The 16,557-nt window shown below is 42.0% G+C and overlaps 1 protein-coding gene across 5 annotated transcripts in view; it reads left to right on the top strand.

Moving 5' to 3' along the window:
- The window catches only part of SV2C (synaptic vesicle glycoprotein 2C), a 215,787-nt gene that overhangs the window by 180,748 nt on the left and 18,482 nt on the right, over positions 1–16,557 (top strand). For all 5 annotated transcript variants that reach the window (XM_055536601.1, XM_055536604.1, XM_055536603.1 and 2 more), the window contains 5 exons: positions 3,205–3,338; positions 3,788–3,877; positions 8,340–8,450; positions 9,033–9,121; positions 14,394–14,552. In XM_055536601.1, the coding sequence (XP_055392576.1) occupies positions 3,205–3,338; positions 3,788–3,877; positions 8,340–8,450; positions 9,033–9,121; positions 14,394–14,552 (583 nt within the window). The remainder of the gene's footprint in view (positions 1–3,204; positions 3,339–3,787; positions 3,878–8,339; positions 8,451–9,032; positions 9,122–14,393; positions 14,553–16,557) is intronic.

Raw genomic sequence — 16,557 nt, forward strand, 5'->3', positions numbered from 1 at the left:
TAAAGCTCAACATTCAGAAAACGAAGATCATGGCATCCGGTCCCATCACTTCATGGCAAATAGATGGGGAAACAGTGGAAACAGTGGCTGACTTTATTTTTCTGGGCTCGAAAATCACTGCAGATGGTGATTGCAGCCATGAAATTAAAAGACGCCTACTCCTTGGAAGGAAAGTTATGACCAACCCAGACAGCATATTAAAAAGCAGAGACATTACTTTGCCAACAAAGGTCCGTCTATTCAAGACTATGGTTTTTCCAGTAGTCATGTATGGATGTGAGAGTTGGACTGTTAAGAAAGCTGAGTGCCAAAGAATTGATGCTTTTGAACTGTGGTGTTGGAGAAGACTCTTGAGAGTCCCTTGGACTGCACGGAGATTCAACCAGTCCATCCTAAAAGAGATCAGTCCTGGGTGTTCATTGGAGGGACTGATGCTAAAGCTGAAACTCCAATACTTTGGCCACTTGATGCGAAAAGCTGACTCATTTGAAAAGACCCTGATGCTGGGAAAGATTGAGGGCAGGAGGAAAAGGGGATGACAGAGGATGAGATGGTTGAATAGCATCACCGACTCAGTAGACATGGGTTTGGGTGAACTCCGGGAGTTGGTGATGGACAGGGAGGCCTGGCATGCTGCAGTTCATGGGATCACAAAGATCGGGCATGACTAAGCAACTGAACTGAACTGAACTGACTCCAAAGAGACAGCAGGAAGGAGTGTTTTGGGGTGATGGAACAGTTTGTATCCTGATTATGGTGATGGGTGTATGATGCTGGCATTTATCATACTCACAGAACAATGTAGTTTAAAAAGTATGAATGAATTTTACTGGATACAAACTGCAAATTTAACTGAAAAAGTAAATCAGGGTTGTTGTTCTTTTTCAGTGCAGATTCAGAAAATAATGTTCAAAAGAAAACCTGAGTAATGTCTTAGTAGCCTTCAGTGATTCTGTATATGTTCATGTATACATACAGACACACAAAAAGGTATGCATGTGTGTGTGTGTGTGTGTGCATTTGTTTAACAAATATTTAAAGACTGCTTCCTATGGACTAGGACTTGCTAAAAAGCACTGAAGAGATATTGATGAACAACAAAAGCAGAATTTCTGCTTTCATGGTGTGGAACGGGATAGACAGTAAACAAATAAACAAATCAGTGAATACACAGCTTTACATAATGGTAAGTGCTGTAGAGACAATAAGACAGGCCTTGAGGATAAAAGTGGAATTGAGGGTTGGGGCCTCTCTGAAGAAATGGCCTTAAACTGAGACCTGGAAAGTCCAAAGGAAGCATCCACGTGTGCAAATGCTCAGAGCAGTTCAGGCACAGAAATGTCAAATGCAAAGACCCTGAGGGGACTTCATTGAGGACAAGAAATACTGAATAGTCTGTCACTTCAGCACTCTCAGAAAGGCTGGATGACGTACAGCCACCATCCTTTCAATGCAAGGCTGGGCTTCCTGGGAAGTAAGGCAAAGCCCTTAAAATGGAACTCAGCTTTGTGCATTCAGAGAGCTGGCAGCATGTTGGCGAGGTGGACCAAGGGAGCGAGGGACCCAGCAGCAGGTGAGCTCAGAGACACAGGTGGGGACCCGTTTCTGCGACTCCAGCCCTTTTGAAAAAGAATTCCTTTGTATGAAGCTCTCAGATCCAATGTGAAGTGAACATGGTATGTTTCCTTAGTTCCATCATAGAATTTCCTCTGTATTTTGGATATTTGAGACGTTTGAACTTCTGCTACAGAAAACATTGAGAGTAGACATCCCCTCCCATAGTTTACGATGTAGTTAATTTAGCAGTCCACAGAGTCCTCATGTATTAAATTCCCAGAAAATGCTCATGAATCTAAGGCTGATGTCACATGTCATTGGTGTTTACATCATTTATCAACAAATTCCATGTCTAAGAGTGAGCACAGGCATGAGGACATGTGTGGTATAAGATTCCACCTCAAACCCCGGTGGAGAAGGTTCTGGTATATGACTTCAGCTGCCTGGCCTTGAGGAACTCATGTCACCTTCAGAATCTCTCTTGGCCCCTGGGCAAATAGTGAATAATTACACTGCTCTCCTAGGGATGGAATGTAGACTCTCTGACTTTTGCTCACAGCAGCCTTCTAAATACCAAGCATTGCAAAAATTAGAATTTTGCCTCACCATAATTCATCTCTGCCCCCATAAATCTCTTCTCTGTTTTCAATTCGATTTGATATGCTTCATTATTTTTCCTTTAGAATCATGGTGGAATGTTGCTTTCAACCATTTTGTATTCATTTGAATATTGGTTTTCTTTTAATTCTTGAAGAGATTTCTGTTGGTATCCCATTTGCTTGTTTTCATTATATTATAATAAGAAGCTAGTAATTTAAAATTCTCTTAATCTAGTGCATGGCATATGTGTGTGGAAGCTGGCAAATGCCAGTTCTTAATCCTTGTGCTGGTCAGCATGCTGGCAGGAAAGCAGTGACACCCTCAGCAGGAGTCCCTGAAAAGAGCTGTGCGGGAGTGGTTAAGAGAAACGCACACAGAATAATACAGCACCTTGGAGCTAGTAGCCGAAGGGCCTCCTGTACTCACTTGTGCCTCAGAGGTCAGGAGGAGAGTGGGATTGCCAGAACCTGACGAGATGTGGTTCCATGAGAAGGTTCCCAGGGATGAGCACACCCACTGTCAAACCTCCATGCGACCAGGGGGAGGGGAGAAGGGAGGGAAGGGGAATAAATACCCTGAACCCTGATCCCACGCTCTGTTCTCCTGCCAGTGCTTCCTTCCTCCAGCCCAGCTGGGAGCCGATGGACAAGGCAGCCAGTCGGTGTGGCCCACGGAGGGCTGGTTCCTGGCTCACAGCAGAGACAAGGGTCCAGAGTGATCTGAAGGAGCAGACAGGGGATACCCAGCCCAGGAGTCTGCTGGAGAAAGCACTGTCCCAAATTCATTGACCTTGGTCTTTGCAGTTTGCTTGTCCAGAAATATACATGCACCTCCATCCCCAGCCCCAGCCGGCTTTGATTGCAAGCATCTTTCTTCTCAGCACTGTTATTGGCCATCTTCAAGTTGAGCTGGTCACTGTGGCTAATGCCCAGATCAGCTCAGTCTTCTGGGGGTGGGAAGAGTTGACCATTCCAGGTTCCAGGTGTGGACGCTCACAGTGGCGCGGGGTCCTCGCTCCCCCTCACCCCTCCCATCTTCCTTTCCCAGGGTGGAGCTTCAGCATGGGGTCAGCCTACCAGTTCCACAGTTGGCGTGTGTTTGTCATCGTCTGCGCGCTCCCCTGTGCCTCCTCGGTGGTGGCCCTCACGTTCATGCCCGAAAGCCCACGGTTCTTGCTGGAGGTAACGTTCATCATTACAAATACTCAAGGAAGCCAGAGACATTGAAACAAGTTCCTTTTAACCCTAGGAGAGTATGTTTGCCTCTTCAGGAGGTACATTTTTCCTTCCTACTACTGAACTATGGAGGGTTTGGTCTCATGGAGACATACTTTCAACAACCAGCAGGCGAAAAGGCTGCCTCATGGCCTGAAAGCGCTAATGTTCCTCCTCAAGCAAGTGGTTTCCCTCATTGAAGAAAACGCACCTTATTGTTTTATAAAGGAAACACTATTCCTTGAGCTGCTGCTGCACTCAGGGCATCCAGGTAGTCTGTGTTTCCAATGGGATGGACCTAAACCGTTTGCACTGTTGCACCCAATGGGATCTGACAATACCACGTGGTGATTGGAAAATCACGGAGCATGTGTGTTTCACCTCCTGGCCATTCACTGTCTACTCATATCTCTTAGGTTGGAAAACACGATGAAGCCTGGATGATTCTGAAGTTAATTCACGACACAAACATGAGAGCACGGGGTCAGCCTGAGAAGGTCTTCACGGTGAGTACTGATTCTCAGTGAATCCTCTATGCCAAAGGCCGAAAAACCTTTTCAGAAAAGGCCTGGTCATAAATTCCGTTCTCGCTGCACCAGCCACTCGTTTCTCAGTATCTCATACTTGCTGTTTTACCTGCTGCACAGCTGTTGTATGTGCTTTTACCTCTGCATGGAATGGTCTTCCATCCTCCAGTTACAAAATGTATTCTCAATGGGAAAACTCATCTAAACTAATAAAAAATTGAACGCATAGTATTTTTTGGAAAGAACAGTATTTTTTTTCTCAGAACCTCCACCAAAATAAAAAAGAGTGTTTTTTAAATCCTTTGATGTAGGCAACATGTAATTATGCCAAAAATGTCTAAGTTAGGTTTAAAGGTGATATAAGCAAAATATTCAATGTCTTATAAACAGTATCAGTTATAGTTCTTAAAATAACTGAAATAGTTCCTGATTAAACAATCCCTTGACACTTATTGACTCGTTACATTTTTAATATGAAACAGATTTTTTGTAATATGAAGGTATAATTCAGTCTGGCCTTTATCTAAATGATCACAGATTCTTAATTAATATAAATGTTTTCTGCAGTGTAATGGAGGAACAAAGGTAAATAATGGATGTCCACCATTGAGGACCTGGAATCCTTTGAGTGAACACTTCTTTTGAGTATATGCACTACAGAGAAAGAGTAAATTCAAGGATCATAAGGCAAAAGGAATCTTGAGGTGTCATGTAGATACTCAATGTCACCTAACTCTTCTCAGCCGGTTGAGAATAAACCCTCTACCCAAGATTTCTGAGACGGTGTCTCTGTAGAACCTCATTGTCCTGCTAACCTGCTTTTTCTTCCAGAAGGTCTGAGTTACCAAGTTCATTCATGATCATCCACATTAATATCACTGTATAAAGATTAGGTGGGAATAAGATTTGACCACTCTAAAAGAATGGGTCATTTCAATCATTTATATGTGACTTCCAAGGTCATTACAGGATTCTGCCATGACACATTTGATCTTTTTCTTATTATATCTACAACACGGCGAATTCACATGCCTTCCTCAAAGGTCTTCTTCCTGTGTACCTAATTTAAATAGTGTTTTTCAGGATGTTGTTTGCAGCAAACTCCTCTTTTAAGTTCATTCACATTCTCCTTAGCTGATCTCAGCTACTTCCCAGATCTTTTTCTCCAAATGGACAAACTGAGCTCCAGACATACATGTTGAAGGGCTTTGTGGCCATACTCCTATGTACTAGAGGCCCTTCAAATTCTGAATTTCTAAATCTGAACTTCGCACCTGAAGAGTCTCCAAATCTCTTCTTTGTCCAAAGACTTATCAGCAAGTGCCGCCAGCACCACCTAAACTAGACCCCTGAAAACTATCCTATTTCTTTCTTTCCTTTATCTCTATTATGTCAAAAAAATCCAGTATGTGTTGTTATTCTGCATCCTAAATATCTCTCATCATTGTCTCTTACTTTCTACCCTTATTGCCACTCATTTGGTTCATTCCTCCCTACTCGCTGCCCTCTGCCCTTGCACCATTCTTCAGGAATCACAACGATTCATTGCCGTTTCCAATACAGTCTTTTCTCTTACACCTCTGGATGTTTGCATGTGGTGTTCCTCCCACTTGGAATGCCCTTCAAATCATTGATAACACATGGCAAATGACATACTTCTCCATAAGCTCCAGCTCAAATTCCACAGTCCATCAAGTCTCCTCTCTCACTCCCAGGTCAGCTTGGGTGTTCTGTACAGTATGTCTCTCCCATCTGATGTAGATTTCCACTGGGATACTTTCTAATTTATATGGTAATTGCTTAGAGAGCACGATGGTTTATGATTGCATCTCCAGGGTCCAGTACCAGTCCTGGCTCCCATGGGTGCCGATGAAAGAATGTACAAACAAACAAACACTAATGAGTGGAGAAGAAGCCTCACAAAAGGAATATATCGAGTCAGAATGGCCTTCGTCAAAAAAAACACAAGTAACAAATGTTGGTGAGATTGGAGAAAAGGGACCCTTTGTACATTGTTGGTGAGAACAGTAAATTGGTGAAGACACAGTGGAAAACATTAGGGAGATTCCTCAAAAAACTGAAAATAGAACTACCATATGACCTAACAATCCCACTCCTGGGTATACATCCAAAAAAACTCAAAAATGTTAATTTGAAAAGATACATGAATCCATGCAACCCATTGTTCACAGCATTATTTATGATAGCCAAGATACAGAAGCAGTCTAAGTGTCCATTAGCAGATGAATGGATAAAGAAGATGATATCATAAACAGTAGAATATTACTCAGCCATAAAAAAGAATAAAACTTTGCCATTTACAGCAATATGGGTGAACTTGGAGGGCATTGTGCTAAATGAAATAATTCAGACAGAGAAAGACAAATACTGTATACCACTTTTATGTGGAATCTAAAAAAACACAGCAACCTAGTGAATATAACAAAACAGAAGTGGGCTCACAGGTATAGAGAACAAACTAGGGGTTAGCAGTGGGGGGAAGCGGGGGAGAGGAGAGGGGCAGTGAAGGCGCAGGAGTAAAAAACGAATTATTATGGGATCATATGAAATCATCTGCGTGAAACTTTTGAAAATTGTAAAACATGATAGAATTCAAGGAATCTTTCATTCAGGACAAAAAAAGAATTTGTTGTTCAGTCGCTAAGTCATGTCCAAGAATTTGTTGTTTAGTCACTAAGTCATGTCCGACTCTTTGCAACCCCATGGACTGCCACATGCCAGGCTTCCATGTCCTCCGCTATCTCCTGGAGCCTGCTCAAGTTCATGTCCATTGAGTCAGTGATGCTATCTTAAAAAAAAAAAAAGGAATACCCCTGTGATTTAAAAAGAAAACAAAACTCTAGAGTGTCACAAAGTAATGAATGGTTTGTAGCTGACCCTATTTGCAATCCTGCTTTTAACTCAGACATCATCGACACTAAATACAGACATCTTTGTTTAGCCAGGGAGAGGCTACTGCCCACCTGGTATAATTTGAAAGATACCGAGGGTCCTCAAATCACCTCTGTCAAAAGCCAGTCTTGGTACCTGGTTTTGTGCAGTAGAAGTACTGCTTCAGATGTTGGCAGTCTCTCCAGAAAGATCTATTCAGAAGTTATCCCTGGCAGGGATAGTGTGTGTGCACATTTCTGTCCTCTCTCAGCTTTGTCAAAAGCAGGTAGATTATGACTAACAAGGTAAGATGGGATAGGTCCACAAAGGAAAAATGCTTCCCTTTCCTCCCCAACCCCACCTCTTTTCAGGCTTCATTCTCTGTGCTGAAAGTATTGCTTCTCCTGACTCTTGGCTCTTTTCCTTAGGAGAAGGAGGCTAGCTTAAGTCATGGATACAGGCTATACCTCCATCATTTGTTCCCCTTCTGTCACTGAAGAGTCAGTCTTGGTGCTTGCAACTTAAACTCATTCATTGGACTTCACCTTCAGGTCGCCTGTGGGTATTTGCTGACTAGTCACTGTGGGTTTGGGCTTCCCAGGTGATGCTAGGGATAAAGAATCTGCCCGCTAACGCAGGAGACATGGGTTTGATCTCTGGGCCAGGAAGATCTCCTGGAGGAGGAAATGGCAGCCCACTTTGGTATTCTTGCCTGGGAAATCCTATGGACAGAGGAGCCTGGCGGGCTACAGTTCATGGGGTTGCAAAGAGTCAGACATGACTGAATGTACACTATTTGGCTGTGAGAGAAGGAAGAGAGGGTCAAGAATGGAAGTTACATGGGAAAGCTCTAAGAACTCTGTTTAGGGGGCAAATTCATCAAGTAAGTAGGTTCCAAAGAAAAGTGTGTTCAGTCACTTTTGTCTAAGCAAAGTAATTCGTAATCCACAAGTGACTCTATCTGGACTTCTATCTGCTAGTGTGTGCCTTTTTTTTTAAAGTTTATTTTATTGAAATGGAGTTGATTTACAATGTTGTATTAATTTCTACTGTACAGCAAAGGGATTCATTACATGTATATGCATCCTTTATCGTGTTCTTTTCCATTATGGTTTTTCACAAGATACAGTTCCCTGTGCTGTACAGTAGGACTTGGTTGTTTATCCGTTCTCTTTGTCATAGTTTGCTAATCCCAAACTCTCAATCCTTCCCTCCCCCACCTCCCAATGTGTGCCTTTTGAGTCGTGACTCAGAGAAGGGCGTTTTGTTTCATTTAATTCCATTACTACTTACTCTTCCCCCTCTTCTTTATGGTATTCACCCTCTCATTCATTCTTTATTCAGTTCTCTTAGGTGCCTTTGAAGAGAGAGAGGTCTTCTTTTTAAGACACCAGTGGTCTCCTATTTATGGATACCTGCTTATGTATCAAACACCTGCTTCCTTTTTGTTGGCGTCAGCTTTCACTCCTTTTAAAAACAAATTGTAAGCCTAAACGCTACAACTTCAGAGACGAAAACTCAGCACTTTGCCCTCTGTTGCTCCTTACAGGTAAACAGAATCAAAACCCCAAGACAGATAGATGAACTGATTGAAATTGAGAGCGACACAGGAACATGGTTCAGGAGGTGCTCCGTTCGCATCCGCACAGAACTGTATGGAGTAAGTAACAAGCCCCCTCTGACTCGCGGGCTCGCTTCTCGCTGGAGGTTAGTCAGAAACAGGGTTGGCAGAATCCACCCCGTGAGTGGGGCTCTTCCCCCTCCTGCCCAGGGCACCTGACTCCTGGTGTGGGACCAGGTAATGGGATTCCCTTACGATCAGCGGGGAAGCCAAGATGTTGCTTTTTGGGGGGAGGGCAGGTGTTAAACAAGGAGTCCTACTAGTGATGGGATAAACCATCTCGAGTTACTTTGTCTGTTGGAAGCTGATAAATACAAATTCCAGCATTTGGTTTCCTGTAGCCTTTAGCTTTGGAGAAGGCGATGGCACCCCACTTCAGTATTCTTGCCTGGAAAATCCCATGGATGGGGGAGCCTGGTGGGCTGCAGTCTATGGGGTCACACAGAGTCGGACACGATTGAAGTGACTTAGCAGCAGCAGCAGCCCTTAGCTTTTACATTTTAAGTCCAAATGAATCCAGCCTGAAGAAGAGGCAACAATTTTATAATTTGTCAGAGGGGGTTGGGAAGTAGAGTTGCCTAGGGACTGGCATAAGAAAACCAACTCTCTGATATTTTACAGATTTGGTTGACTTTTATGAGATGTTTCACCTACCCAGTCAGGGACAATACCATAAAACTCACGATTGTGTGGTTCACGCTGTCCTTTGGGTAAGTGGTCCTTACATTTTTTGGTGAACGAAATCCTTAAATTTCCATACTATAACCCCCAACCTCACTGCTTTCTTCTCTTATACTGTGTGATGCTATTAACTCTAGGATTTTTTTTTTCATTTTAGATTTGCTAACAGTTACAGTTTTTCTCAAGCAATCATTTTATTTATGTTGTCATAAAGCTGGGGTGGCAAAACCAACAGTGTTTGGAAAGTTCAATAAGACCAAGGATGATTTGCTCCCATGATTTCTCCACTCTCTCCTCATTGGTGGAGCTCCATCCCCGCTGGCCTCTTTGTTCTTCCTCCAGTGTGCCAGAACTTTCTTGAACATGTCCCATCTCGCATCTGTGCCCTGCCCCCAGACATGGACCAGTTCATTTCTCTCCTCCTTTGAGGCTTTCCTCCTATGCCACCTTCTCAGTGATACTTCCCCAAGTACCTTTTTAAAACTGTAGCTTCTCAGTCCCCCTTCAGATTCCCTGTCCTCTTCTCAGCTTTATTATTCCCCATTGTGCCTTCTATCATCTTCTAATAGACAAAAAGCTTTTTCATTCTGTAGGAATAAAGAGAGCTCTGTCTTCCTCCTTTAGGAGCTCTGTGAGAACAGAGATTTTAAACTGTTTTGCTCACTGATATATGGCCCTGGCACAAAAAAAGTGCTCAATAAATAGTTGTCAGGGCTTCCCAGGGGGCTCAGTGCTAAAGAATCATCCTGCCAACGTAGGGGATAAATTTGAATGCAGAGTTCCAAAGAATAGCAAGGAGAGATAAGAAAAGACTTCTTCAGTGATAAGTGCAAAGAAATAGAGCAAAACAATAGAATGGAAAAGACTAGAGATCTCTTCAAGAAAACTACATATACCAAGAGAATATTTCATGCAAAGATGGGCAAAATAAAGGACAGAAATGATATGGACCTATCAGAAGCAGAAGATATTAAGAAGAGGTGACAAGAATATATAGAAAAACTATGCAAAAAAGATCCTCATGACCCGGATAACCATGATGGTGTGATCACTGACCTAGAGCCAGACATCCTGGAAAGTGAAGTCAAGTGGGCCTGAGAAAGCATCACTACAAACAAAGCTAGTGGAGGTGATGAAATTCCAGTTGAGCTATTTCAAATCCTCAAAGATGATGCTGTGAAAGTGCTGCACTCAATGTGCCAGCAAATCTGGAAAATTCAACAGTGACCACAGTACTGAAAAAGATCGGTTTTCAGTCCAATCCCAAAGAAAGGCAATGCCAAAGAATGTTCAAACTACCACACAACTGCACTCATCTCACATGCTAGCAAAGTAATGCTCAAAACTCTCCAAGCCAGGCTCCAACAGTATGTGAACCGTGAACTTCCACATGTTCAAGCTGGTTTTAGAAAAGGCAGAGGAACCAGAGATCAAATTGCCAACATCTGCTGGATCATCGAAAAACCAAGAGAGTGCTAGAAAAACATCTCCTTCTGCTTTACTGACTATGCCAAAGCCTTTGACTGTGTGGATCACAACAAACTGGAAAATTCTGAAAGAGATGGGAATACAGACTACCTTGCCTGCCTCCTGAGAAATCTGTATGCAGTCAGGAAGCAACAGTTATAACTGGACATGGAACAACAGACTGGTTCCAAATTGGGAAACAAATATGTCAAGGCTGTATATTGTCACCCTGCTTATTTAACTTATATGCAGAGTACATCATGCGAAATGCCAGGCTGGATGAAGCACAAGCTGGAATCAAGATTGCCGGGAGAAATATCAATAACCTCAGATATGCAGGTGACACTACCTTATGGCAGAAAGTGAAGAACTAAAGACCCTTTTGATGAAAATGAAAGAAGAGAGTGAAAAAGTTGACTTAAAACTCAACATTCAGAAAAGATCATGGCATGCAGTCCCACCACTTCATGGCAAATAGATGGGGAAACAATGGAAACAGTGAGAGACTTTATTAAGGCTTGGTTTATCCAAAATCACTGGAGATGGTGACTGCAGCCATGAAATTAAAAGGCACTTGCTCCTTGGAAGAAAAGCTATGACAAACCTAGACAGAATACTAAAAAGCAGAGACATTACTTTACCAACAAAGGTCCGTCTAGTTAACGCTATGGTTTTTCTAGTAGTCATGTATGGATGCGAGAGTTGGACTATAAAGAAAGCTGAGCACCAAAGAATTGATGCTTTTGAACTGTGGTGTTGGAAAAGACTCTTGGGAGTCCCTCAGACTATAAGCAGATCAAACCAGTCAATCCTAAAGGAAATCAGACCTGAATATTCACTGGAAGGACTGATGTTGAAGCTGAAACTCCAATACTTTGGCCACCTGCTGCAAAGAACTAACTAATTGGATAAGACCCTGATGCTGGAAAAGACTGAAGGCGGGAGGAAAAGGGGACGACAGAGGATGAGATGGTTGGATGGCATCACCAACTCGATGGACATGAGTTTGAGTAGGCTCTGGGAGTTGGTGATGGACAGGGAAGCCTGGCATGCCACACTCCATGGGGTGGCAAAGAGTCGGACAAGACTGAGCAACTGAACTGAACTGAATGCAGAAGACAAGGAGATGCAAGTTCAGTCCCTGGGTCAGGAAGATTCCCTGGAGCGGGAATTGACAACCCACTGCAGTATTCTTGTCTAGAGAATCCCACAGACAGAGGAGCCTGGCAGGCTACACTCCATAGGGTCGCAGAGAGTGGACACAACTGAAGCAACTTAGCATGGACACGTGCAAGTTTCTACCATGTGCTAAACACTGGCTAGATCCAAAGAAAAAGCAAAACAAATGTCTTGCTCTTGAAATGTGAAGAGTTACAGGATAATATCTATGATTTATTTTGTTTACTTACCTGTTATTGACCACATTTTAAGCTTTATGATTTCCTTATAAAGTCCCTGAAACTTCAAACAATGTGTAGCATTCAGTGGCTATCCAGTAAACACTGGCTGAATAAATGGAACGTAGCAGAAACTCCTCCATGTTATTGATGATGAATGTTCCAGGGTGTCATGCTTCCCTCATTGCTGGCATTTTTGAAGATTTGTATCCTCTGGATATGAATAGAGAGCCCTGCAGAGTTGCTGCCTCCAGAGTCATTTCATATTCAGTGGCCACCACTCACACCCCTGCAGTAATTATTTCATGATATGTGAAGACAAGAGGCTGGAATCTATGGAATCCTGAGGCAGAGATGATTCAGGAATCCTGTTGACAATGCTGATGATAAAAACAACTTAGCCTTTTGAGCACTCGCTATGTGCTGGGTATTTTGCATTCCATTTATTCCAAGCAGTTACCTGGGGAGGTGGTTACTCTCATCATTCTGATATTAGAGATGGCAGGTAACTGGTGCTTTGATAACTGCCCAAGATCACATGGCTGGTAAGTGGCAAGGCCAGGATTCTAAACCTAGCTTGTCTATCTGCACAAGTGATTCTCATAACCACTTCTTCCCCTGTGTAGCTCAGTGTAACTGGGGATAAATCAGAGCAGTGGTTCTCGAACTTGAGTATCAGAAGAGTTCCTTGGAGGACTCCACCCCACAGTTTCTGATTCAGCAGGTCTGGATGAGGCCTGAGGGTCTGCATTTCTAACAAGTTCCCAGGTGATTCTGATGGTGCTGGTCCAGAGACCCTGCTTTGGGTGGGAAGCAGCAGTTTAGAACCGCATTGTCCAGTGAAGATATAACATCAGCTACTTGCATCATTTTAAATGTCCTGGCAGTCACATTTAAAAAGGGGTGAAAAAAAGGAAAAGGAAACTGGTGAAACAAACTTTAATAATATATCTTATTTTACTTGTTTTGTCCAAAATATTATCATTTCTTGACATTTAATCAATATGATTAATGACTTAATTTTACATTTTTCCCATACGTATGTCTCATCTGGACTGGTCACATTTTACTGCTCATACCTGTGGTTAGTGGTGACTGCTCTGAAGATCATGGCAGCATGGCTTAGCTGTAACCTGTTAGAATAACATACTACAGGCGAGAGGTAGAAAGTGGGCAATAACCTGGCTTTTCCAATAAATACTTAAATGGCCTTTTTCCCAGCCTTGAACCTTGGGGGCATGGGCTCTGCCCCCAGGCTAACAGGACCACAGTAGAGAAGGAACCAAGAAAAATCAACCATTAATAAAGAGGTCATTCTCTAAGGGCCCTCACAGTTTGGGGACCCCAGGAGTTTGTAGCTGAGACTAGAAGATGGGATTCTTCAGTGTAGCCTGAGGGGATGAGGAGAAACCTCTGGGCCAGGATATGCCTGTTTAGGATGGAATTCTTACACATGTCTCTTTCCCAAGGAGAGACTCAGGACCTGAGATTCTCCAGGGAAATCCAGGCCATCCCTCTAGCTTGATTCTTGCAGACCTGTGATGAGGAGGGGCCAATGAGATTCCTATTTGATGACCCATAATGCTAAGGGACAGGGGTGGGGGTGGGGGGAGTGGGGCACAGTCCTAATTAGCAGTGCTTCTCCAGGAACCACTACCTCTCTGAAAATAGCAGGGAGATGGTCATGGCCACTAGAGTGCCAGCACCTTTAGAGACACCTTTATAGCATGCACCCACTGGGTCTCCAGGTGGCGGCCATGGCCACAGCTCCGGCAGCAGCTCCAGGCGAAGTGACGGGAAAAGATGGTTTCTCTGTGATATGGAATCCTGAAATGTGATCATTCTTTAAAAAGAATCAAGCTCTGAGCCTTTGGAGTGGGAGCATTGACTCCAAGACTCTAGACTCTAGGGAGTATCAAATAGTGAGAACTCACACAAAGGAAACCATTTAGATAGACCAGGCATCACCCAACCAATAGAGGCATCCTGTGCAGGATGCCTCATCTAAACAACAAACAAAGCAAAAATACAAACCCAATCATCAGCAAACAGGATTACCACCTCACTCAGCCTTGCCCATCAGAGGAAAAACAAACAAATGAAAAAACCCAGCACAAATCTCACCCTATACGAAGCTTACACAAACCACTGGACCAATCTTAGGAGAGCAGAAACCCAAAGGAATAAAGAATTCAACCTTGAAGGCTGGGAAAAGGAGACCTCAAACACAATAAGTTAAAAAATAATAATAATAATAATGAAAAGACAGAGAAATACTACACAAATGAAGGAAAAAACTAGAAACACAGAAGTCCAAAAAAAATGAAGAGGAAATAGACAAACTACCTGAAAAAGAATTCAGAATAATGATAGTAAAGATGATCAAAAACCTTGAAAGCAAACACCTTTACAAACTCACATTTCTTTGTCTTTGCAGGTACTACGGATTATCTGTTTGGTTCCCCGATGTCATTAAACATCTGCAGTCGAATGTGTTGAAAAATGTAGATGAACCAAAAGTGAAATTTTCAAATGCAACTATTAACTTTACAATGGCAAATCAGATTATTACTGGAATGGAATGTGACAATGGCAGGTCCAGAAACTTTTAAATCATTTAATCCTACCTCATCTTAAAAATGTATTTCTTATTTGCCTTCATGACACTAAAATATGCATATACATAATTTTTTTTCAGTTTGTACATGTAGTCATTTTCAGACTGAATTCAAATGCTTCCAAATGGGCTTTAAAGAAAAGATACACATATATCAGTTAATTCACTTAAATTACTTCTTAAACTGAGCTACTTCCCATTTGTAAAGGAGTGGAATTGACTGGTGTGAAAAGAAAATTCAGAGAGGCCCTGGAAAGCAAGCAAAATATGTTATGGAAGGGAAGAGTAAGGATCATGAGAAAACAGGTTATAGTGTTATTTAACTCAAAGAGGAAATCTGACATGTAATTTCATGCCTGTTTTTTGTCTCTGGAAAAGGGGGCTGCTACTCTTCAGAATTCCTTCCTTCTCCACTATGCTGGTTCAAGAATTGGGGTTAAGTTGTATCAGAGAAAGTTTCAGTTAAAGAATGGGAATGATTTTCCAAAGTTAAGGAGATAAGTTAGCAAAGGACATTTTTGAGTATGGAGTGTGGAACTCCTCGTGATGAGGAGGAAGAACTGATTCAAGAAATGGTCGTGGTTTATTTTTTTGGAGATGGAAAAGGGCAGACAAGGCCCTCGTTTCTACCCATTATTTATCTGAGCAAATGGTTGCTGGTATGACTTTCTGTTGGTTTACATCATTCGTAGGAAATCCTCCCAATTTAAAAAGAGATCAAAGTAAAAAATCTAACATAATTGATAAAAGTTTCTCTGGGCAAAAACCAGTTTGGAAAGATGAAAATTAATTCTGTGGGATGCTTATGGTTTGTGTAATGAAAAGGAGAGTTACCAACTAGGAGGTAACTGTATGGATTGGCAATTCACTGGGAGGCCTGATCCACAGAGGATCACCTTTACTCTCCCTCCCAAAATACTGACTTAATCTGTACTTGTTTTTCCACAGAAATCTTGGAGTCAAGCGCTCTATAATTCTAGGTTGAAAATTGACTTCATTATTTAAGAATTATTGTAATCTCATTAGAAATTTCTAGTATGTCATATTTTTTAAAAAATGACAATATGGTCATATGGTCTGCAATATGGTCAATCATGGAGAAATTCTTTACTTTGGCAATATAATGATTAATAATTTTAATAATATTAAAATCCTTGTAAAGCCCATAAGTTTATTTTAGAAGGTGATAGAAAAAAATGTTTTTGTCTTTCATGGAAATTTGAAATACCACTAACTAACTCAGTTTTTAAAAATAGTTTTCCTAGTCAGCATTCTAAAATGGCAATTCTTCATGTACTGATGAGGAGTGGCCTCTGAAGTAGACTCTGAGGAGAACAAAGCAAGGTGTAGAGTAGCGTCTGCAGAGCACTCCCTGCAGAGCATACGAGCAAATGACAATAGTGGTCCTCTCTGGGAAAAAGAACTGGGTAGCTTGAGGATGGGCGGGCAAAGACTTACTTTTTCCTTTTTGAACATTTTGAATTGTTCTCCATGTGTGTTCTATGCAGATAGCATCCCCTGGGGGGAGGAAAAATTGTTTCCCCTTTCCAAATGCAGTTTCACTTCAGAAAATTAGTGATCTTCTTAAAATGTGCCATGATTTACCCTCCTTCTGTAGATAGATTTATGGCTTAGGTGATCTTCCTCTGAACTCCTAGAGTAGGGGGTGAATGTTTTATGGAGGTTGGTCTCGTAGGCACTTAGTGCATTCTGAGCTGACAAATGCAGTCTGGCATTAGAGTGAGGATGATTTTTAAAATCTCAATAGTAAATTACTTTTAAGTCATCTTCCTTGCCTAAGAGGATTGGTCCCTTTCTGCCCTAATAACACTGGTATTTGGTGTATTAACTTCTTCCCCAGTTGAACAAGCATTTTCCTTTCAATGACTGGTGAAGGATACATTCACAGTCTCTTAATAAATTACCAAGACACATTGATAGATATGTATACATGTCTTCCAAGGGTCTTTATCAACACTTAATA

This window comes from Bubalus kerabau, chromosome 10, assembly GCF_029407905.1.
Source record: "Bubalus kerabau isolate K-KA32 ecotype Philippines breed swamp buffalo chromosome 10, PCC_UOA_SB_1v2, whole genome shotgun sequence".
Lineage (NCBI taxonomy): Eukaryota > Metazoa > Chordata > Mammalia > Artiodactyla > Bovidae > Bubalus > Bubalus kerabau.